The sequence below is a fragment of the Sciurus carolinensis genome, chromosome 4 (genome assembly GCF_902686445.1).
Source record: "Sciurus carolinensis chromosome 4, mSciCar1.2, whole genome shotgun sequence".
NCBI classification, from domain to species: Eukaryota; Metazoa; Chordata; class Mammalia; order Rodentia; family Sciuridae; genus Sciurus; species Sciurus carolinensis.
Window position 1 is genome coordinate 9,248,163 of NC_062216.1, and position 25,360 is coordinate 9,273,522.

At 41.8% G+C, this 25,360-nt stretch overlaps 1 protein-coding gene across 1 annotated transcript in view; it reads left to right on the forward strand.

The window, feature by feature from the left end:
• Kif13b (kinesin family member 13B) overlaps positions 1 to 25,360 on the forward strand; it is a 160,449-nt gene that overhangs the window by 64,228 nt on the left and 70,861 nt on the right. Inside the window, 10 exon segments of the mRNA XM_047548390.1 lie at positions 491 to 625; positions 2,855 to 2,967; positions 3,991 to 4,102; positions 10,746 to 10,958; positions 12,252 to 12,362; positions 15,632 to 15,766; positions 21,844 to 21,974; positions 22,312 to 22,398; positions 23,961 to 24,151; positions 24,670 to 24,880. Coding sequence (XP_047404346.1) covers positions 491 to 625; positions 2,855 to 2,967; positions 3,991 to 4,102; positions 10,746 to 10,958; positions 12,252 to 12,362; positions 15,632 to 15,766; positions 21,844 to 21,974; positions 22,312 to 22,398; positions 23,961 to 24,151; positions 24,670 to 24,880 — 1,439 coding nt within the window.

The window sequence follows — 25,360 nt, forward strand, 5'->3', positions numbered from 1 at the left end:
TACTGCACCCAGCATTTTGATTTTATTTTTGAAGATGGGGTCATGCCAAGTTGCCTAGGCTGGCCTGGAATGTGTGATCCTCCTACCTTAGCTTCTTGATTAGCTGTAATTATAGGTGTGCACCACCACGTCTAGCTTACATTGCTTTTATAATGAAAGAAATTAAGTTTTTCCAGATTTCTGAAGAAGATGAATATGGGCATGGCATATTTGTCATGGAGTATTTGTCATGGTATATTTGTAACTTCTGAACTTTTCTGAGTCAAAGCTGCCACTTTCTTTTGGATCTATAGAAAATAATGTAGCTTAGTTGGATTTCAGAGACAGTACTGGCTATTGTATTCTGTGAGTCTTAATGTTGCAAAACATAATGTGAACTCCAAATGTTGTGGGATAAGAGGTGAAACTTGTAATGCACTTTGTAGTACAGCAGAATTTTAATGTTTATTATACAGATAACAAGATGTGTGTCTGAATTGTTTCCACTCAGGATATTGAGTCTTTGATGTCGGAGGGAAACAAATCTCGGACAGTTGCTGCAACCAACATGAATGAGGAGAGTAGTCGATCCCATGCGGTCTTCAAAATCACCCTCACTCATACTCTCTATGATGTGAAGTCTGGGGTAGGTGTCAGATGCATGACCTTTTTTTAGTTCCTTAAGTGATTATCATTTGCCTTTTTCTCTTCAGCTGTAGATGAATTAAGGACCTAGCCAGACTTATATCAACCAGGACTCTAGACAAGAAGGAGAAGCCTCTTCAGGTAGACAGAACCAGGTTTAATGTAGGGAATTGGGTGACTGCAGTTGTGAAATACCTGAGAAGCAGTGGGTTCTAGACGGAGTCTCTAGGAATAATTCCTTTAACCTCGCAGATCTGGTCCATTAGGATGGTGCCATTTTTGAGGATACCCTTTGAACTTTGGGTTCAAGGCACACCCCCCAGGGATGATCAGGAAGCAGGAATAAGAAAATTGCTCCTGTCAAAGCAGCTGCCTCTTAGCAACTTAGAAGCTGAATGTGCTAGAAAGCCTCATATTTCCATGATCCTACCTGCCAGCAGAAAAAGCCAAAAGGGGCACTTCCCTTCTGCTTTCCAGATCTTTAACCAGGGGATCTGACTGACAGAATGTGTGCCACATTCTGAATCCGGGCTGCAAGGGAGTCTGAAAGATGGAGGTCTTGGCTCCACCCTGTCCAACTGTGGGAAGGGTGAATCCAAGTTACACAAGCCCAACCCACAGCCCTGCTGTGGGGCGTTGGAGCCCTGAGCTGCTGGCTGCCTGTGTGAGTGAGTGATGGTGCTCCAGTTCCTCAGGGGAGGTTCTTTGCAGTGCTACCTTCTGCTGCACAGCCAGGGTCAGCATTCGCTCGTGCTGGGGATGGCACTACAGAGCTGCTAGATTTCGTAGAGTATGTTTTGATTATTTGGTTTGGAACCTTGTGAAGAGTAGACTGAGTCAGATGTAAATGTTTCTGCCACACCGAGAACTTTTCTTTTGACTCATACATTTGTGATTTCTTTCTCTTTATGTGAATTTTTACATATTTTGTTGTGATGTTCACTCCTCAGAGCATCACTTTCAAATACCAGGAACTAAAGTAATCACCCTGGCACAGAGCTCTATTTTGGCAGTATTTTCATTTGCTGAAAGCATATTTTTCTTTTTTTCCCATCACAGCAAGATTAGTATAGTAACAAAAAGTTCTTTGTTTCCCATTTCCTTTTCAGCATAAAACAAAAAACATACTGAAGACTTTTTAAGCTAAAACTACTTTTGATTTGGGAAGCTAAATATCCTTTTGTTAGCAACATGTTTATTTTATGGAAATAATTATAAATGCATTTTAAAGGAAAGCTTTTCAAATGTTCCAGTCTATCTACTTTTGACACTGATTACTTTTTTTTTTTTAGCTGCTGAAGTATAAAATCTGGTTTATGTATACAATTTGAAAAAGGAAAATATCCCTATACAAAAAATATCTTTTATCCTTATTATTATTTTTTGGTGCTGGGGATTGAATCCAGGGTGCTTTACCACTGAGCCACAACCTAGCCCTTTTTCATTTTTTATTTGAGACAGGGTTTTGCTAATTTGCCGAGGGTTTTGCTGAGTTGCTGAGGCTGACCTCTAACTTGTGATCCTTCTGCCCAAGCCTCCCAGGTCACGGATTGCAAACATGTACCACTATACCCAACTATTAAAAATAGCATAACTAGAAAAAATATAAATGAAATTATTATATATGAATAAGATGAAATATTTTAGAAATTATCCTGAATTTTGAGGATTCTTCTATTGGATAAGTCAGATTACTGTTTTTTTACATTAGTAAGAATGTAAATATTTTATCCAAGGATTTTAATAAACATGAAGCTTTAAGCATAGTTGTAAATCATATTAAAATTTGCATCTTGGTCTGGGGTTGTGGCTCAGTGGTAGAGCACTTGTCTTGCATGTGTGAAGCACTGGGTTCCATCCTCAGCACCACATAAAAATAAATAAATAAAATAAAGATATTTTGTCCGTTTAAAATTTAAAAAATGCATCTTATAGGTCTTTTGTATACTGCTCTGAAAATTTTATTGGACTCCCTTCAAAATCTCCCATTTGGGGGGCACTGTTTTTCTGAGATAATTCACTCTGTATGAATTAGTAGAGGTCTGTAAATTTTGTGTGCATACACTGCTGGATTATATAGTTTTCTTAGTGTTTCATAGTGACACAGAACAATTTTGCAATAACAAGAAGTGACTTTAATAAAAGATTTAGATAATAAATGCAGTTGGTTGAGATAACCTGGTTTCTGCCGTTTTAACTGTTCCTTGGTATGTGTCAATTTACTTTGTAGACATCTGGTGAGAAAGTGGGCAAACTGAGCTTGGTTGATTTAGCTGGCAGTGAACGAGCCACGAAAACTGGAGCTGCGGGCGACAGGCTGAAGGAGGGCAGCAACATTAACAAGTAAGCTTCCGGGAGCTGCTTCCTATTGCTCTCCCAAATTAATAGCCAAGTAGGAGAACGGCATGGTCCTTAAATGATCAGATGATTCTGGGACAATTAAGGATTTTTTTTCTGGTATTTTCAGTGTCTTGGGCTCGTTCTATGTTCCATGGAGATGTCTGATGGGGTGAGGAGCAGCCAGCCTTTGTCAAATGACCCTAGTGGCATTTCTGGGTGACTCTTTGTCCTGGTGGTTGGGTGGTCCTTGGTGTCCAGGGTGTTCTGCAGCATCCCTGGCATCTATCCACTAGATGGCACTGGTAGTTGTCACCAGACTCAGACTCTGGGTGTGGCTTGGCTTCCCTGTGGGGGCATAGTCACCATCCAATTGAGAACCACTGATCTGAATTATAGACAAGAACATGATAGTTGGTCTGTCAGTCTAGTTGATTGTGACGCGTGTGCTGTTGTCTAAGCATCTCCCAGGGGTCCTAGTCACACTGGGCTTGCGCTCTTATGCCTGCTGTCTGTCCAGGTCCAGGCTAGGACTTTGTGAAGCAATGTTTGGTTCAACAGTTCTTCCATACTCCCTCAGGCTCCTTGTGGTTTGGAGTCTCTTTGTCCTCAGGGTTCCCACAGGGACATACAGTGAGTCATTAGTGACCAACCAGGGTTTATAAAGCATAGTCATCCAGAGTTTGGGTTGTTGTTGAATCTTATAGATTTAATTTTTGCCTTGTACTGTGCTTTAATTACTATTTTGTGTTTGTGACTTCCTTCTGTAAGATATGTAGTGTTTGTGTCTACCTTGACCTAATGTTTTACCACTCATATTTTTATCTACAAAAATGAAAAAAAGGGGAGGGGCTAAGCAAAAAGGACAACGGTTCTTTAGAATTGCTGTGTTTCAAAACAGCAGCAAAGTGCTGACCACAGTGCTGCTCACATGCAGGTAAACAGCATCTTGGTGTCCAATCTTTGTGCTAAAAGCGACATTTGATATACTCCATTTTTTCTAATTGTTCTGGTTTGTTGCACCTGCAGGTCCCTCACAACTCTTGGTCTGGTCATCTCAGCCCTAGCAGATCAGGGTGCTGGCAAAAACAAAAATAAATTTGTTCCATATCGGGACTCGGTTCTTACATGGCTGCTCAAAGTAAGTGCCCCCCTCCTGCCACTTGGTGGTTTACAAAAAGGAAAAGACTGTTAATCCCTTCCAGTTACCATTCCCTCCATCAATGTTCAGATTTATAATCATAAAGGTGTTCTGGCAATCATGATTTCCATGAACTGAGTGAGCACAGATTTCTTCCCAGTAATGAGCAACCTGGTCTTCTGGAGTCTGCACGTACGGGATTGTGGGACTCACTAAATCACGCAGTTGGTTGTGGAGATCTGGAGGTAGAAGGAGGGCCTGGTGCTGATGTGACAGCTGTGTGAGTCACAGGAAAGGACACACTCTGCTGGGCTGCCCCATCCTCTCAGACTCCTTTGATAGTTGGGACCTTGTTTTGTGTTTGGCTTCACTCATGATCGTTTCACATGCTTCCACCTTCTCAGAGGAGTTGCTGAAGGGTACTGGGGAAAGTATAGTTGCTCACTGGTGAATTCAGTTCAGCAGGAAAGAGGGACAGGATGAGGTGAGTAAGACCAGTGTGAAGTGGAGGAGTTGGAGGGTACGAATGGGGCATTGGAGCCACTTGGCTCCTAGTGGTGCAGGTCTAGGAAGGGAGGCGGGTGCTCACAGACCACTGGAGCATGGGCTCATAGTGGGTTCTGTGGCAGAGGTAGGTGACAGACTATTTCAGGTTCTCCAGTGTCTCAGTCTTCATAGAGATGCTGTAATAATGGATATTGGACTTAGAGTATAAGTTCTAGAGACAGTTGAACTAGCAGGTGTGTCAACCTTGAACAAAATCTTCCATATAATACTTTTTTCCCTTTTTTTAAAATGAAGAAATAACTTTATGTGCCCTGTTTAGTTTTGTGGGCTTGTTTTCTCATTGGTGAGAGTGTCCTGAACACTGCGTCAGGATTGAGAGTATACAGGGGAGTGAGGCGCAGGCCCAGCACTGGGGGGAGGGCAGCTGCTGGTTGAGTCTGGTGTTGAGAGAGCAGCCCTAGTCAAGGGAGGCAGGGTTTCCTCCTGACTTTCACGTGCTCCCAGAGTTCCTTCCTAGTGTTCAGCTTTTGAATCTGAAACTGCACACCATTAGAATGTACTTTGTCAGGTGAATTCTCCCTTTACAAACAGGTCAGTGCGTTCTGCTTCTATGTAATGCTGACACTAAGTGAATTTGCCACAGTAGAGAATCAGGTAGCTACTACCTTTAGCTAAAAGGCAAAAAATTAGAAATTTAAAACAAAAAGATAAATAAATGTTAGCCATTAAAAACCACTTGGAAATGGGAATCACAGTCATTTTACTATCAGGAAATGTAGTAAATCCACCTGTTTTTCCAGAAGTCATCTTGATATTTATTTTTCTGACTTTCACAGATGCATTTCCTGATCACACATGACTATTGTTTGGATGTACCTGAATTAAAAGAGTCAAGAGCAGTGGTGCACACCTGTAATCCCAGTGGCTTGGAGGTTGAGGCAGGAGGATCACAAGTTCAAAGCCAGCCTCAGGAAATTAGCAAGACCCTAAGCAATTTAGTGAGACCCTGTCTCAAAATAAAAAATAAAAAGGGCTGGGGAGGTGGCTCAGTGGTTAAGCACTCCTGGGTTCAATCCCTGGTACCAAAAGTAATATATAAATAAAAGAATAGTTACTGTCATTGTTATTTCAGTGCTATTGCTTCAGTTTATTTGAAATGCTGATAGTAGTTAAAATGGCCTAGAAATTATCAAGTGGCTACCACATAAGCTAGACACTAGGAGAACCTGTTTCAGAGCAGTCAGCTGCTTCCCAGGGCATCTCACTGACATTTTGTAGGTCACAGTAGGCAGAGGGCACAGAGCTCACAGACGGCAGGGTAGGGCCCGGGTCAAGTGCCCTGTGCATCTGTGTTTGCCAAGACTGTGTTCTAGTGGCAAGGGCTGCTGTTCATCAGGAGGGAACTTGCTCGACTTCACCAGTCTTTGATAGGATATAATGAAAAAATTGTTTATAATACTTTAAAAATTTAGGTTATAACTACAACTCCAAGCTAATTTTCAGGTTGAGAAATAAATCCAGTGTTTACTTGACTTTGTCATTTTTTCCCCCCTTAAAAACCTGTAAGACCTTTTTTTTTATCATTTCTGACTTTGGCGCCAAGATCCTAAGTAGGTGCACTTCTTTTAAAATGTCAGAACATAAACAGTTTCCCCAGGGCTTCTCTAGATCCATGGGTTCCCAGATCCTTTTCCTTCTTTAGTTCTTTGTCTAATTCTTCCTGATCCTCATTCAACATGTGAATCTCATATTCCTAACATCACTTCCAGTGAACTCATAAAATTGCTGGTCTTTTGTAAGATTTGCCATTTTTAAAATATATATATATATTTTAAATATATATTTATTTAAATATATATATATTATTTAAATATATATATTTATTTTTTTTTAGTTGTCAGTGGACTTTTTATTTATTTATATGAGGTGCTGAGAATCAATCCCAGTGTCTCACACATGATAGGCAAGCATCTGCCACTGAGCCACAACCCCAGCCCCAAGATTTGCCATTTTTTTAAAGAGATCTTTTTGCATTGTGTTCACATAATAATCGTGTTGTACTCTTGATGTTTGTAACCTTCTAAATGTGAATCTCTCATGATGTCTGGTGATGAAAACTCAGATAATGCATAGTTTTTGAATTAATCCCCCTCATCCTTATTGCAACTTCTCTGATGAAGCTTGCTTCAGTGTCTTGCCTAGATGCCAGACACTTCTCTCAAACTTTCTTGGTCTACTCCATTCTCCATTGCAACATCTTTCTAAATTAATCATATTAACCTCAGATCTCTTCAGAAACTGCCCCTAGGCGCCCCCCCACCATGGGATCAAGTCCAAATTTTTTCATGAGTGTCACTTACAAGGCCCTGCTTAGTCTGCCACCTCCCTACTCCTGACTGCCCATCTTTTGTTTCCTGGTGTTATCACCTCTAGCCCAGTGAAGAGTGCTAGTGCTGTCTTACTCCTGGAGCTTGTCTCCCTCTGTTTGGAACATTCTTGCCCTCTTCAGTACCTACCGCCCAGTCCTTTACCTTTAGGTGTCCAGTGTCACTTCTGGGCATCCTCCTCATCTGTCAAGACTTGCCTTTCTGCCTGGCATGGCTTCTCCCTTCTGACCACCACGTTGCAGTCATTGGGCTTCAGTGCTTGCACACTGGCTTCTCCCACGGGATCATGCATTCACCAGGAGTTAAATGATCTGAACTGGCATCTGACCTTGGGGAAGTTTGTCAGTCTTCCTGGCTCTCCATTTCTCATCTGGAAAATGAGTAATTTGATTAGGTGACTTCAGAGTACTTTTAGCTTTAAAAAATTCTTTCCAGTGTCCATTTAATTTGCAGTTGCTACATTTGAAACAAAGCTTGTCTGATTTGTCTAATTAAACAATTAAAGAGTAAACAAGAAGCTTCATACTTTCTCCTTGAATGAGTGCCAGTTCTTTGGTTGCTATTTCCTTTTTCCTATGGCATGAGGCCATTTTTAAATATAAGCATATTGTTCCATGATTGAGGGTTTTAAAATATCAAGCATTTGTTGTTTTCCAGGCTTCCTTTTCTTAACATACATGGAAGCACAATGTATGCACTTTTCTCCTTTGGTAGTTGCTGTTACAAATCTCCTTTTACCCACTTGGGTTTGCTGTTTGAGGGTCAACAGCAGGCAGTAGTTCTTGAAGGGCTGCACCGTGTTACTGCTGTTGAATTGAATTGCAAAATGACATTTAATTCCAGTGACCTTTTATATATGTATGTAAATATATATAAAATATTATGTATATATAAATATATATACATTTTTTTTAGTTGTTGATGGACCTTTATTTATTTATATGCGGTTCTGAGAATCAAACCCAATGCCTCACTCATGCTAGGCAAGCGCTCTACCACTGAGCCACAACCCCAGTCCCTCCAGTGACCTTTTTAATATCACATCTGAATCTCACTGAGGTGCATAGGACTCTTCATGACAATTTTCTGTAAGTTGCCAAAGCTGGGGCACCAACAATATGAGATCAGTAACTAGAAGTGAAGAGTGAATTAAGCAGGCATGACTTTCACTTCCTGAAGTCCAGATTGGTTCTGTTTCCTGCCCTTTCAAATATCAAAGTATATCTTCTTCAATATGATTTTATCTTTGTTTTCTTTGGAAAACCAAATTTGTTAGTAATGAATGAATAAGCAGACACCAGGGCAAAATAATTTGGAGAAATGTCAGGTCATCTGACTTAGTTCTCAGGTCTGAACTTTCTCTGTATTATCAAGTATGCTTTGGGAGCTGTGGAAGAGCAGAAATCATATTGTAATTGATGGCAGAACGTAGCTGGGCTAGAGTATTGTTCATCTTACTGGTTCTGAATATTTTAGACAGTATTTAACCTCCTTTGTCAGAACAAACCTCTGTTTTCTCATTGGTTAAATGGGATTACTAATAATTTCACAGAAGGCTAAGAAATAAGTGGGTAACAGAGATTATGCTAACAAATTTTACATATATTGAAGTTGAAAACTTTGTTTTCAAAAGTAAGAATTTTCTAGCTGGGCTACTGGCATACACCTTAATCTTCAGTGGCTTGGTATGCTGAAGCAGGAGAATCACAAGTTCAAAGCCAGCCTCAGCAACTTAGTGAGGCCTGTTTCAAAATAAAAAATAAAAAGGGTGGGGATTTGGCTTAGAGGTTGACACCCCTGGGTTCAATCCCTAGTACCAACCCCCAAAGTAAGAATTTTCCATATGTTAGTGCTACCCCAATGCAGTTAGCTTTCTTGTGATCTGATGAATTTCCTGTTACTAGCCAGATGAATTTTTTTTTTAATCTTGAGAATCTGTCATTCAGTGATTTTTGTTGTTCTTGTTTTTTACTTTTTGGTGGTAGGGATTGAAGCCAGGTCCTTGCTTATGTCAGGCAGATGCCATGTCACTGAGTCACATCCCAGCCTTCATTCAGTGATGCTCTAAAGAGGGTATTGAATCTTCCTCCCTTCTTCCCTGCCTTCTTCTCAGCCTGGGATAGTATAGTAGGTAGGAGTGGGTATCACTATAACAGATTCTTCTGCCCCAAAACTTAATAACAAACAACAGTTGTTTATCACCCCTCAGTTTCTGTAGGTCAGGATTCTGGGAGCCCCCTAACCTGATTCTGGTTGGGGTCTCGTGGCTACAGTCCAGGTGTCAGCTGAGGCTATGGTCATCTCAAGACCTGACCCTGGAGTTTGGTGGGTTCTGATCACTTACATAGTTGTAGGCTTCAGACTCACTCCTATGAGCTTCTTCATAGGGCCACCTTACCTTACAGCAGCCAGTTTCCCAGAACAAGACAGAAACCACCATCTTCTTTTAATCTCAGAAGTGACATGCCATCACTTCTGCTGAATCTGTCCATTAGAGGCCTTTCAGTAAGTCCTGGCCACATTCAAGGGAAGGGAATGATACTAAATTATGAATATCAGGAGGTGGCATGGCTGGGAGCATCTTAGAGGATGCCTGCCACAGATGGGTTGCACTAGCCTTGCCTGTATGGTCAAGCAAAGTGGGGTGGACTTGATGTCCCAAGTTCACTTTTGTATTTCACACACACACACACACACATAAATGTGTATAGTGATGTGTGTGTGTGTGTGTGTGTGTGTGTGTGTGTGTGTGTGTATGTATTTTTTTCCTTTCAGTACTGGGAATCCAACCCAGGATCTCCCACAAACCAGGCAGGGGTTCTACCACTGGGACAAGCCCACTGTCTTGTTATTTTCAGTGTTGTCAAGTGAAAGTAGTTTATTTGTTGGAAGCCAGTCGTAAACCCACTGCACTGGACTTTCGGGGTTTTCATATGATGAAGATGAGTGTTTGTCTCTGTACCCTCATCTGAACCATGGAAGTCATTGTGCACAACATGAAGCCTGTTTTGTGCTACCAGAGGGAGGAAAATGCTCTTCCTCTGACATAGCTTTTGTTTCAGAGACTCTCTTCATCCCTTGGGCTTTGAGAGCCGTGCATGGGTCTTGACAGCTTATGCCAGCCCTCCTGTGGGCTTCGCAGGGCTCAGGTGCACTGTTCTGGAAGGAGGCTGCAGGTGACCTCGCCTTGGTCACGTGTTGGACACTGCTGTGCTTGTTTAACTCCTCTAAGGGAGTTCCGTAGGCATTTCTGAAGTCCTTTTTGTTCTGAGTGGTCTACTTACTAATGGTATCTTGTTGCCTGTTAAATAGGACCAGTTGATTTAGAATTAATTTTTATTTAAGTAAGCATTGGCTTCATTGGATTTTCCTGTCTTTTCTCAAAAAACCAGTGCTCCCTTTTCTAAAGCATCCTGCAGAGGGGAGATGGTGACAGTGTGCCTGTGCGCGAGCCCCAGCTGTCTTAAAAGTTGTTTGCTTCTTTCCTCTTTCTGACATCAGCGTTCTTGTTTATATTCTTTTGAATGTAAAATGCTACCCCACTTACTTTTTTTCCTGATTCTGGGATTGAACCTGGGGGTACTTTACTGAGCTACATCTGCAGTCCTTTGAATCTTTTTATTTTAAATTTTGAGAAAGGTCTTACTGAGTTGCCTAGGCTGGCCTAGAACTTGCCATCCTTCTTGCCGTTCTTCTGGATTACAGGCATTTACCACACTGGCCCTATTCGCTGTTTTCCCTCCCTGTAGGACAGCCTGGGGGGTAACAGCAAGACAGCCATGGTGGCTACCGTGAGTCCAGCAGCTGACAACTATGACGAAACCCTATCAACTTTGAGGTATGCCGATCGAGCCAAGCACATTGTCAATCATGCTGTAGTGAACGAGGATCCCAATGCCCGGATCATCCGAGATCTCCGGGAAGAGGTTGAGAAGCTCCGCGAGCAGCTGACCAAGGCAGAGGTATGAATGAGGCACAGCTGGTCTGTGCTGAGTCTAGGATGAGCTAGAACTTGAATTTTCTTCCCCTTGACCTTAGGCCAGAATTACTCTCTAAGAATTTTTGTATTTCCTATGAGAAGAGAAATTTGAGCTCAGTAATAAGTAAAGGAATTTTGTCATATTGAAAATTTAGAGGGATTTTTTTAACAGTGTTAACAGGAATTGTATAGAAGATATAAAGAAAACTGAGACAATGTTTCTTTTCATTTCCATCCAGGCAGCAGAGGTGAGGGAAACTATAATAGGATAAAGGGGAGAAGGATAGAGATACTGATAAGAAAGTGTATACAACTGAATTTTAGTGCAGAAAATGAGAGTAGGCATGGACTAATTGAAAGAAGAATCAAACATGATGATGATGATCATGATGATTGGTCTCTAATTTGTTAACCAATAGAAACCAGAATGGAGGTCTTACCTTAATAATTCACTTTTTCCTTGTTGTGGGTTATGTTGTAGGAAAAGTAAAACTATCTTATGACAGAAAAAGCTGAGTATTTAGTGGTCTCTATTTTAGCTGTCTTCTGTATGTCCCACACAAGTCTAGCCTGTAACCAAATGGTACTCCTTTTGTAAAAGTGGTGTAGAGTGTCAGATTCAGGATTCCTCTGGAGCTAGCTTTTCTGCCCAGTCCCTTAGCTTTCTGGGATTCTTGCTTGGAGCAGCCCCACAGTCTTGTTTCTCATAGCCTGTTTCATCTGTTTTCTGGTAGTAAGTTGGATGCATGAACAAGATGGTTATTTTGATCATATTTTAGACTGGATTTACAGAAGTAATTTTTCAGATTTAAAGGTCTTCTGGAATTTTGTCTCTTCTTGATATTAATAACAGGTTGCAGTTTGCAGCATGCACACATTTAGTCTGTGTGTTCCTGAATAAATTACTGAAGTCAGCAGTAGAAACCAGACAGTCTCCTGCATGAGTCTATGTAACCTTTTGGAATTTAGAATAATAAGCCTTTCATAACTAGCCTCACGAGTTTATCTCCTTAAAGGGAGTGAGCCTTCACAGTAGTTTGAGGAAGGGGCAAGTGAGTCTTCCTTGTGGACACACCTTGGATGACTCTCTTGTTATGGTCCTCTCAGTGTGTAGGTGCTGGCGTCAGTGGGGGCCCACTGGTGTATTGTGAGTAGGTAGACACCTTGGTTTTGTCCACTGGGAAGTCCGACAGTCACCTTATTCTTTTAGCTTTGGCTGATTCTTTTGCCAGGGCACTGTCCAGACAATTTCATGAAGTGTACAATTTGGTTGTAGGCAATGAAATCTCCAGAGCTGAAAGATCGACTGGAAGAATCAGAGAAGCTAATCCAGGAAATGACAGTGACCTGGGAGGAGAAATTGAGGAAAACCGAGGAGATTGCACAGGTTTGTTTCCCAACTGATCAGGAGACGAAGCCTCTTGGCTGTCTGCGCAGTGGGGTTCAGATGATGCTTCTAGTGCCCTTCACCGCTGTCAAATCTAGCACCATCAGCGATTCAGATCCAAGAACTGCACTTTACAAAATCAATCTGAAGGTTAAAGGAGGTGTAATTTGCAATGACTTGCTATGGAAGGGATAGTTAATGTTTTAGTGCCATTAATCTTAAAAATCTTAAAAATGAATACTTTGTAGCCTCTGATGTGAACAGCTCATTCCATTAAGTGTTTCTAAAAACGAAGAACTTGCAGTGTAATTACAGCATTACTAGTATAGATGTTAGGTTATGATCATCTTGCTTCCAAATGACAACTCAGTAAAAGTAACATAAAAAACCTAAATGTGAGGTGACCCTCTCTGGTTGCTAGAAAAAAATATAGAGTTGTGATATTGTAGGGTGGGAACGTTAGCCCAGTTTAAGAAGATCTAGTCAAGTTTAGCATTGGGGGAAAATGCCAGAAAATCTGTCTTTAATGAAAGACTTAACTCTATGGTTTTTCTGTTACCTGGTTATCCAGCCTCTATTTCAGAAATCCCTATAGTGACATGGCACTCAGAACCCTCTCTGGCAGTCTTTTCACGATTGGACAGTTCTAATAGTGGTTATTTAATTGAAATTTTCTGTTCTTTCATTTCTACTCTTCAGTTCTATAGCTAGGAGAGTGAGGGGGGTCCCACTTTTAACTTGTGATAATAGCCCACCTTTATTACTTATATGCTGGGTGCTTTGCTGAGCACGTCTAACTGAAGCATTTTATGTGACCTTGTCAATAGCCCTATGAGGTAGGGACTGTTCCTGCCCAGTTCAGTGGCTTAGCTCTTTCTAATTGCCTCTCTGCCTCTTCCTTTTCTTCAATAAAAATCCATAATGTTTTACTGTTCCTTGTATTAGGGTATGTTTAGAACTCAGTATACTTTTTGTCACCCAGTAGGTTCCTTCTTTAAATGTGCTGTCCAGAATCAGTTTACACTTGAACCGTTGTGGACAGTACTACTTTTACTTAGCATAAAGTAGATGTCATGTCTGTTAGCATGGATTAAGATTTAATTTTATTTGAAGACATATTCCATCATAGACATTTTTAAAATAGATAAGAATTGGTGAAGAGTATTAACAAATGTACTAGAACCCATCACCTGATTTCATTACAGATCAATGTATGGCCAATCTTGTTTTATATATATTCCCACCTTGAGTTATCTTAACATATATCCCACAAATTAAAGAGGCAAGAACACAGTAATGTATAAACTCCTCTCATTACACTTCTCACTTTTTCATAAATTAAAAGTTCAGTAATAATGGTCTAATTTGGAACCTCTTTGTGGGTGACTTTTTGAGCTACTCAAAAGTAAAACATTATGTGGAGGTGACCTTGTTGCTTTTTCTCACTTAAACAGATATTTTATGGTGTTTTTATCATCATAAAACCTAAGTGATAGAACAGTGCATAAAACAGGGAAGTAGCATAAAACAGTAATTTACTCACAGTGATTATTAATAGAGAATGGAATATTAGAATTACTTCCCTTGTTTTATGGACATGGTTCTTTATCAGGAATAATCCCTTCTTGGATTCAGTGCTATGAAAACTGTCAGCTGTTAGACTGCCCCAGGACTTCTGAAAGAACCCTGTGGCTTTGGATTCAAAGATCCTTAACCCAAATAACTCTTTTCCTACTTTTTGACAGTGTACTTACAGGTGGGATCTGCAGCTGAGGTACAGTGACCCTGTAAGTTACTTTGACGTCAAAGAGCAAAATTCTGAGGCTTTACTTTAATCAAGATGCAGACTTACTTTGTGGCCCTAGCTACCTGCCTCAGTTTGTCTTGTCTTTCCCCAAAATCAACTGTCCTTGGTGGCTGTGACTTGTCACTGTTTTGCTCTTTATCTCTAGCCAGAGAGACACAAGAGGTTGTACCAAGACCATTCACAAGACCGTACCCTGCTGAGAGCAGGGTTTGAAAGTAGGCATGACACAATGTGCAGACGGAGAGGACATGGGCCAGGAGGAAAGTCCACATGGACTTTATTGAAGGACATTAGCCTGAATCCTGTCTGAGGAGTCACTGAAACTGTCAGGCAGGAGAGGGTATTGAAAACTTTGCTTTTTAGAAAGCCCATAGTTGAGTAAAATGCACTCACATACACAGAAAATTTGCTCACATACACAGAATTAAATGAGATGAACTGAAGATATTTGATATTAAAAATATTTTATATATACTTTTAGTCATCAATGGACCTTTATTTTATTCATTTATTTTTATGCGATGCTGAAAATTGAACCCAGTACCTCACACATACTAGGCAAGTGCTCCACCACTGAGCCCAGCCCTAGCCCAATATTTGATATTTTCAGAATGAGATTGGCTAGGTGCGATTGCACACCTGTAATCCCAGCATCTTGGGAGACTGAGGCAGGATGAGCACAGGTTTGAGGCCAGCCTGGGTAAATTATACATATCTCAAATAAAATAAAGAAAGCTGGGTCTCAGTACCTGAGGACTTGACTAGAATGTGGAATGTCCAAGTTCCATCCATAGTACTGGGATAAAGGAGAAGAAAATCGAGAACTCACTGCCATCCTTGGCTGCTATTTGAAATGGGCTGTTTTTGTTGTTGCATTTTCCCCCCTGAAACTAGGAATTGAACCCAGGGTTCTTGACTGCTGAGCTATATTCCCAGCCCTTTGTATTTTGAGATAGGGTCTCACTGAATTGCAGAGGCTAGCCTCAAATTTGTCATCCTCCTGCCTTAGCCTCCCAAATAGCTGGGATTATAGGCATGGCCACCACCCCTGACTGGGATTTATTTTTTAAATAAATTAATTAACCAATTAAACAGTTTTGAGTTGGTGTGCTGGCACATGCCCATAATCCCATCTATTCTTGGGAAGCTGAGGCCTGAGGATCCCAGGTTTAAGGCTAGTCTTGGCAATTTACCAAGACACTTAGCAACTTAGTGAGATCCTGTCTCAAAATAAGAAGTACTGGGGATGTGACTCAGTGGTAGAATGACCCTGGGTTCAGTCCCCGGTTCCATGAAACAGAGTTGTACATAGTTAGGAATGAAGAGCAAAGAGCAATAATCTGAATGCCATATTTGAAGAATAACATTTGAATTATAAAGATAACAGTTATTCAGGTATCATAGGGCCTTCCATATCTTGTCTTGATGACTGAGGAATAACATGTCTCTAATACTTTAATAGGAGCGACAGAAACAGCTGGAGAGCCTTGGAATCTCTCTTCAGTCTTCAGGAATCAAGGTTGGGGATGACAAGTGTTTCCTTGTTAATCTGAATGCTGATCCTGCTCTGAATGAACTCCTGGTGTACTATCTAAAGGTGAGGTAACATGCCTGCACAAAATACAGTAAAGTACTTCTTTAAACTTAGGAAACTACGCTTTCTCAAAACAGCAGGCTGAGGATTTAGCTCAGTGTAGACCTCTTGCATAGCATGTGCAAGGCCCTGAGTTCCATCCCTAGCACCGCAGAACTACAACAGCAGCAACAAAGCAGTTAGCACATTATTTTTATTTGAATTAACTGGAGTATAAAGCAGTCTTGGGTTTCATGATCAGTTTCCCTTTTAGTCTTTGAATGGTGTCTTTGGCCTAGTCATATAAAAATGACATTCCAGTATTTTTTTCAGCAAATTAAATAACTGATCTAATATTATTTAATGATTTATAGTAGAGAATGATTTTAAAGCATAAAAGATGACCTCTAAAATAAAATGATTTATTTATTCTGAAGACAGTTTATGTAGTTTATATGAAGGTTTTTATTCTCAAGAGGAAACATTTAAAGAAGGTAAAGTTTTTAGGACCACTGATAGGAAATTTATATTTCCAGTAGTTCTTAGAAAAATAAAAAATATTGTGAATTATTAACCTGTTTAAAAAAAAAAAAGAGAGAATAGGTCACTTAGAACCTGAGGGGGTCAGAGAATGGAACAGAAAAAGATAAAATATTGGTACACAGTGAAATTTCTAAATCACAGAATATACTAGGAAGACAAGAGATAACTTTAATTGGATGTGGTGGTATACATGTGTGATCCTAGCTCCTTGGGAGACTGAGGCAGGAGGATCTCAAGTTTGAGGCCAGCTCGGGCAATTTAGTAAGACCCTGTCTCAAAAAAAAAAAAAAAAAAAAAAAAAAAAAGACCCAGCTTTGGCAAGAGGATGAGGCTCTTGAAGACCCAGGGGATGCAGCTTAGTGGTAGAAAGTGCATACACAGAAAGAGCATGAACCTGAGACCACATAAATGTGAGAGGAGTACTCCAAATTCTTTGTCAGGATCACAGCACAAATTAATTAAATCATGGACTGCGTGATTCTAACCCAGGATTGGAACATCAGGTTGCAGTCCCCCCCGCCTCACATATATGGGCTTAGCTAGTGCAACTAGGAAAGCAAAGTATATGAACTGATTAAGTTGGAAACAGCTTTAAGATTAGAAAATTGTGTGATTGCATTTCTAAAGAGATTCACTTTGTTTAATTTCTCAGTTTTAATTGAAGGTGTATTGTGTGAATTGCTTTTTGCCATTTTGTTAAGATCTCTTTGTTAATAAGTATCCTATGCTGTGTTTGGTTATCCTGTGAGTTAAATTGTGTCTTTGACACACACCATAATGTGTGCAAGTCTTAGGTATTGCAGTCAGTGGGAGCAGTGTTGCAGGAAGGAGGAGGAGGCCTGAGTCTTGCAGGTTCTCCTGTGCAGGTAGATGGAAGCTGCCTCTAGTGGGTTCATGTGGGGATTAGATACGTAGAAGCACTTTACAAACAGAAACATTATACACTTTTATCTCACATTCCATTTTCTCATTTGATACTCTCTGTTCCCCTATATGGGTTATAACCTTGCCTATTAAAGATGAAGTGGGCATAGTGGTGCATACCTATAACCCTAGGTTATAGGGAGGCTGAGGCAGGAGAATGGCAAGTTCAGTGCTAGCCTCAGCTACTTAGTTAGACCCTGTCTCAAAATCTAAAACAAAGTGCTGAGGATGTAGCTCAGTGGTATAGTACCCCTGGATTTGATTCCCAGTACCAAAACAAAACACAGATGTGTTACCACCTCCCTTACCGAGCTTTTGAACCATGTCAGCATTTTCAGCTGGAGTGTCAGCCATAGATATCCATGTGCTTTAGGGGAGATGCTGTGTTAGGGTGGGACTTAAATGTGCAGCCATTTTTCCTCCTCAGAACTAAGAATTCTTTTCCTTTCTGATGTGACAGAGTTCAAATTGGAACATGCGGACACACATCCCAAGAAAAACCCCTGATTCATATCTGTTCTTTAAAAAGTTAAAGATTTGTGGGAGGAGCTGGCATCTCTGGTCATCTGCGTGGAGGTGTTCTGCTGGGTTTCAGACTGTGCTGGCTGCTTGGGCGGTCAGAGGCAGTGTCACTGTGTTGGCTGCCAAGCCAGCCCCAAGACAAGACATACTCATGACAAAGCACATTCAGGAGGGTGAGCTCAGCCCGAGAACAGTTTTTACTTCAGGAAAGTGACTCCATGATGTGGGCTGGAGGAATTTGGAGGCTGAGCATTTTTTCTTTCTTTGCCTTCAACTTCTCAGCCAGTTCCAGTGCTGGGCATCTGGCATCAGATGTGATGACTTTAAAAGTGGAGGCGCTGTTTAAAACATCTAAAGTTCTCTCTAACTCTGGGCTTTGGTGGTCTCACTCTTCCCAACACAACCTCACTGTGTGCTTTGTGCTGACCCATGTGGTTGTGTGCACTCTCCTGCTCCTGGTGGACTTGGTCCCCTCTTACTCCCCAGCACCTCCCAGCTGTGGGTGCTCCTCAGAGAGCCTCCAGGAGTCTCCTTTCCCTATCAGTTTTTACTGCATTGCTCAGGGCACAATATGAGAAGCTTATAGACTTAGTTAATGTCGAACAGAGTGGTTTTGGCAGAATTGAGTTTTTTGAATTCAGTATTTGATATTCCAGGGTATCATCATCTAAATCACAATAGATTTTAACCTCACATGCGACCTCTAATTTGTCATTCATAACATAAGTTCTGTAATTAGGAGTTTATTTTTTGTGTCCCTAAGTGTTTCAGTGCACAGCTCATGTTGGGTGCTTAATGTAATTGTTGATAAAATATGAAAATTTTCTTCTGGAACTTGGAGTAGAGCTTTGCCTGTTGGAGTTCATGTCTTCTGCTCCTGGTAGTGTGTAACTCATTCTGTCAGCAGGTGCTGGCACTCAGTGCTTAAGTATGATGCTGGTTGTACCTGATGCAAGAGTCCTCCATAGGTTGCTATCCAAATAAGGGGGAATACTAAGTTTAGTACCCACCAAGTCTTAGGTGTAATCAGGGTTTGGAGAATGGAGAAGTCGATGCTTGGTAAGAGGGAAGGGCTTCAGTGGAAGATGAAGCAAGAGGTAGGTGTGGGAGATGCTTTGTATGGAGAGGAAGGGAGGAGTCTTGCAGGCAGAGCTGCAGAGCCAGGGCAGGTTGAGAGGAACCCGTGCAGCCTGGGAGTCAACTGGAGTGTTGGTTCCACACACAAACCTGTCTAGTGACCAGCTGGAGGATTTCTCCACTCCCACCCCAATCACGAGGACAGAAATGACTCCTAGGACACAGCAAGGACTCAGCACTAAGATCATTCATGGGAGGGGAAGGAGTCTACACAGAACTGGCCCAGGGGAGTTTCCTTCTTCTGTAGGTGGGCTTGAATGCTTCTTACTGGCCCCACTTTTCCTCTTGGAACATCACCTTGCTGGTGTGATGGACAGTGGGTGCACAGGGCAGGGAGAGAGGCAGTGCAGTCAGTTCTTCAGCCTGCTTCGCAACGTCCTTGCAGTTCACCCCTTGGCAAGCCTTTTCCTCCAGGAGGGCACTGTGGGACTGACCTGGAAGCCCCAGCTAATAGGAGGGGGAGGTGCTGGGGTGGCCTCTGTTTCATGCACTCCCTGGGGGCTCTGGTGGGCACCATGAACAGCTGGGAAAATCCTGCAGAGGAAGAGGCTTTTTGTGAGGCTCAAGTCCCAGAAGACGGGGAGCAGGGTGTCAGTAGAAGGGTGACCTGCTGGAGGAGGAGAGGATCACTGCCTTTGGACCTGGGGAGTGCGGGGTGTTCATTTGTTTTCCATATGTTTGTTGAATGCCTACTGTGCCAGTCCTGTGTTAGGTGGGTGGAATACCATGGGGAGCAGGAGACTGGTCTCTGTCCTGGGGAGTGTCTGGTGGGCAGTAGATCCTACCTCCAAGTCAGTGTTGGCTAAGAAATTAACATGACCAGTGTGACAGTGATTGTGTGGCTCTTTCCAGTTGTGAGTGCAGGGAGCACTTCTCAGAGGATGTGATATTGTCAGCAGAGGTGCAGGGCTGGGATGATCTTAGTGCTGAGTCCTTGCTGTGTCCTAGGAGTGGTGGTAGAGCATTTGCCAACCTTGCGCCAGGCCCAGAGGTCCATCCTTAGTCCTGTAAAACAAAAACCAAACATCAGAGGAAGAAACATAAGAAATGACAAATATTAGGGTCAGGGGAAGAACATTTCAGGTGAGAGAACAGCTAGTACAGGGCAGTGAGACTGAGGGGCGGTCGGTGTGCTCAAGAGGGAGGGGACAGGAACTGGGATTGGAGCAGCAGGTAGGTGCTGGGTCCTGGGGGCTGTGAGCCTGGTGAGAGTCTGGACTTTGGTAGAATTCAGAAGATTTGGAATGGGGATCACATGGCAAGGAGTTGCGTGGGAGTGGGCGGGGTGTACAAACTTGGAGACAGTAGGAAACCCCTACATTCACCCAGGCAAGAGATCCTAGAGTCTGAGACTAGGGCGCAGTAGCAGAGGTGGGAAAAACAAGCTGAGTTTTGGGTGTGTTTTGAAGTCAAATCTGTAAGAATTTTCTGATTGACACTGGTGGGCTGTTAAGGGAAAGAGGGTGGGGGACTCAGGGGTAGTGTCTGAGCTTCTTAGTTGACAGTTGGTGATGGTATTACTGTCATTATTGGGGACGGGAGTGGCCTTCCCATGGGTCAGGAGGAGGTGGGAACAAGTTCTTTGACTTTTCAGACATCCTAGTTGTGTTGAGTAGGCTAAATAGGCAAATGCTAATGGTGGAGGTGGGAGAAGATGGCAGTGTAGTCTGTATTCCTGGTTGGTGCTGGAGACTTGCTGTGGCAGTATGTAAAGCCATGGGTGTGGATGAGTTCCTGAGTCAGGAGTCAACTGACCACTTCCCACAGGCCACATCTGGTGCCCTTCCTGGTTTTGTATGGCTCAGGAACTAACAATGGTCTTTACATTTTTAAATGGTTGAAGAGAATATTTTGAACATGTGAAAGTTATGTGAAATTCAAAATGCAGTCTTCTTAAGTGGCATTTTATTAGGATACAGTTCATCTCGTCATTTCTGTCTTGTTTGCTCTTGCACAACACAGCAGAGTTGAGCAGTTGCATGTGTCCCAGAAAGCCTCAGACATTTCATATCTGACCCCTGGTCCCGGTATGTCGGAAGGGCCCAGTCAATGGCTGTGCAGAAGAAGGGGCTCAGTTTTTAGAGGCCAGTTTTGTCTATTCAGATTAGGTAAGCCATCTGCCAAAAAGGTGGGGGTAGACATAAGTGGTTGTGGCCCAAGGTAAGAACCTTGTCTGTTAAATCTTTTTTATGAAGTTAGGTGGGACCATGAAATTTGTAGAATAATTTTAGTCTTTTTGTACTCTCATATTGAATAACTTTTGTCTTTGTAGTTGAATTATTTTGGTTGAGACCAGGTAAGTGATGTCTAGCTTAAGAAACTGTAGTTTCTACACAGTGGATTTGCTTTTTCTGGTGGGGTAGGCAGTGGGCAGGGATTGAACCCAGGCACTTAACCACTGAGCCACACATCCAACCTATTTTATTTATATTTTGAGACAGAGTCTCACTAAGTTGCTTAGGGTCTTGCTAAGTTGATGAGGCTAGCTTTGAACTTGGATCCTCTTGCCTCAGCCTTCCGGACCAGTCACAGGAGTGTGCCACCATGCCTGGCTTCTACACCATGCCTTTTTTTTTTTTTTGTGGTGTTGGGGATTGAACCCATGGCCTCGTGCATGCTAGGCAAGCACTCTACTAGCTGAGCTATATCCCAAGCCCCCTACATCATGCTTTTGGTACATCATTGATACATGGCTTATGCTCTTAGAGTAGTATAAAATATTTAGAGTCCAGACTGTGATGAAAAATACAAATATAGCAGAAACATGAATATAAAGTTATAGTTTTAAGTTTAAAATATATTACTCAGATGAGTGTTATTCCTGATGAAGAAACTTGTAGAAAGAATTTCAGAGAAAACTTGTAGTCCATTTGCTTTGAGAATCTTTAAGGTAATAGATCAAAGAGGGTTCAATGTAGGTGCTTTTAGTTAATGTATGTGTATATAGTATTGATGAATGAATTTGATTTTCTTAGGAACATACATTGATAGGGTCAGCAAATTCCCAGGATATCCAACTGTGTGGAATGGGAATTCTTCCTGAACACTGCATTATAGACATCACATCAGAAGGCCAGGTTGTGCTGACTCCTCACAAGAACACCAGGTAATGTACTTGGATAAGTGTTAATATTACAGTGATTTTTGAGGAGAAGAGGGAAGAATATACACTAGTGGTGGGCAGTAGGGATATTTGTCATTAATTTGCCAAATGACATTTAGAACTTTGAAAAATGGAGAATAATAATTATTATACTTAGTATCATTAAACATTTTATATAAATCAGTGAAGTAAATGCCAATACTAAGATTCACCAAGGACAGGTTTTATTTTGGGAAATTAATCATTTGGTTTTCCCTAGTAACTAGACTGCTGTAGTACTGTAAAACTAAAGCAGAGGACGGGATAATCATTACTCATGTTTGACCTTTTCTCCACACAGAACATTTGTAAATGGGTCCTCTGTCTCCAGTCCAGTACAGCTGCACCATGGGGACAGGATATTATGGGGAAACAACCATTTCTTCAGGTATGACATCTCTCATGGCCCTTCAAAGGAGAGGAATTGGAGTGATGTTCGGCAGTAGAAGTGTACATATTGGAAAGTAAACTTTAATTTATAAAAATTATATTATTTTTGTGTATGTGTATATGTGCATGTGTATGTGTATGTGTGTGTGTGTGTATATTTGATATATGTATGTTTTATATGTTTGTTCACTACATAAGTATCTGAACCCTAAGGATACATGATGTACACTCAGGAAAAATACTGGGCTTACTTACATATTTTTTTCCTTTTATTTCCCATTGAAAGATGATTGTTTTGCCAACTGGTATAAGAATTCAATAATTTTTTTTTCTGATATGTTTATCTTTTTATTCTTGTGTGAATGTATATATGTAAACATACACATATATATATGATATATATATATATTTTTTTTTTTCCTGAGAAGTTGCTGTGGCAGTTTCCCCATCCATAACGTCAGGATGGCATTCCTTAAGGAGAGCTTTTAGCTGTGGCTAACAGCTCACTAGACAGTCTCGGCTTAAACAGATCATTTATTTCTCTGCTAGAACAAGAAATCTGAAGGGCGATGGTTGTTAGTGTTGGCTGAACCTCTCAGAAATGCCACTGCCGAAGCTCGCCGTTGCATTGGCTCTAAAGATGCCTGTGTCCTGTAGCCTTGAGAGCAGCACACAAGCTCCAGGAGAAAAGGAGGGTGGAGTGGGCAGCACAAGCCTCAGTGGCCCTCCTGTCAGAGTGCAGCAGTCCTCTACTTGTGTTCCCTTTGCTGGAATTTGCTGGGTAGCTGGAGGGCAGCTGAGAAAGGAAGGCCTTCCTGGGCCTGCACACGGTTTCCCAGATGGTGTGGTGTGGTGTCGGCCAGGACAGACAGGCTGGATATTGTGTGAACTAACACCTGCGTCTCCCCTCATCCTGGCCCTGGTCAGTGTGCTTTAGCTGCCACACTGACGTTTTATACAGCTAGTAGAGGTCCTTACTTGTAGGTCGGTTAGTATTTAGATGTTTGAGGAAAGGGTAGACGGGTACAAATGTGGAAAACATTTTTCATATTTTTCCTTCCCAAATTAAAGCAAGTATAAATTGCTCGGCTTAGTCTTTCAAACCCTCCTGGTTTGGGCCAGGTTGATTTTCCCAGCGCTTGCCCTCACCTGTGCCGTGTGGAGTCTGGGTGTCCTGTGGTGGCTCACACGCTCCAGAGACGGCCGGCACTGCATTCACAGCTTCCCACGCTGTTCCCCCTGCCCTGCTTTCTGCTTCTCCTTTGGGTTGTGGCTTGGATGATCTCCTGCTCCATCCTTCCTTCCTTGACTACTCCACTCTCAGGGGTCTGGCTTTTCTTCTCCACCTGGCTGGCAACAGTTGTGTGGCCCACATCACACTCTCTGTTATAATTACCAGCACTGTTTCTACCACTAGAATGGGAAGTTCTTGAATGCAGAAGTTTCCTTCTACTTACGTGGTATTCCTTTGACATCTAGCAAATGCCAGTTTTAAGGGATGGAATGAATAAATGCCCATCTTGATTTGAAACAATGATATTCTTTTTTTTTAATCCCAAGACTCAATTTGCCTAAAAAGAAAAAGAAAACAGAACGAGAAGAAGAAGAGCAGGACATGTCCCTGAGGAATGATAACAGTTCTGAGCAGCTAGACGCAGATGGGGACTCTTCCAGTGAGGTGTCCAGTGAGATTAACTTCAATTTTGAGTATGCACAGATGGAGGTGACCATGAAGGCCCTAGGCAGTAATGGTGAGCGGTCTGCATGTATTCTGGAGTCTTACAGGGTTGATAGTGTTAAAAGTGTTTGCAGTTCAGATCTTTTCACATTTTGACAAAAGAGAAAATCTGCTGTACTGATCTTTGAACTGTACTGTCTTGTGTTTTTGACTATAACAATTTATTACATTTATAAAACTTTAATACTTTCTTGAAAAATAGTCAAATCACTGCAAACTTTGTTCTCATTGGTAGAAATTCTCAGGTGTGAGGCTCGTCTGCCCTGGCTTGGTACTGTTGTCATGTTTCTGGAGTGTTCACTGTATTGTGAGTGACGATAGGACGTACAGTAGACCTGCTTGTGCTACATGGAAGGTAGTGTGGGATAGGTGAGGACAACTGGAGTTGGAAGTTCGGAAAGCTGAGTTGATTCCAAATTGTCTTTAGTGGTATTAGGGGTACCAATTAGAACAACAAACAGTATAACACAGCTGAATGACATTTGACGTGTCTTGTCCTTTTCATTCTCTTTTTTACAAAAACATGTTTAGATCCAATGCAGTCAATATTGAATAGCCTGGAACAGCAGCACGAAGAAGAGAAACGCTCTGCACTAGAACGGCAGAGGCTCATGTACGAGCACGAGCTGGAGCAGCTCCGAAGAAGGCTGTCTCCTGAGAAACAGAGCTGTCGCACTGGGGACCGGCTCTCTTTCCACTCACCCAGCGCCCAGCAGCGCCTGAGGCAGTGGGCGGAGGAGAGGTAGGCCTGTGGCTTCAGTGTGGAGCTACTGCTCGACACCTGTAACCCCTGGGGAAGGTACTGGATGGGAGCTTTTAGAAATCATCTGCAAACGCATCACACTGCAAGAGAGTATGATTCACAACCCAGAACTTCTTCGCTTTATTGTTTTTCATTTTTGAAAAAATGGAAATCGTTCTTTAAAAGTGCCCTTGTTAGGTGCTGTCTGCTTTTCAGTTTGTATGACTTTTAGATTTTAATTAAAAAGTATACTTTATCATTGTATCATGCTTTAGGTTCTGAAACTTGGGTAGGTGCTTTTTAAAAAAAGGAAAAAAGAAAGTTGGTTGTCTGAACTGATTAGCTCAGGTAGGTAAAAAAATATTATTCTACTGAATGCAGATTGCAAGCTTGACCTCTGTACCAGCTAATTAGCATTTCACTGAAATGCCTTATTCGTGGCTGCATCAGACATTTGTCACTAACCTCCTGCTATTCCAA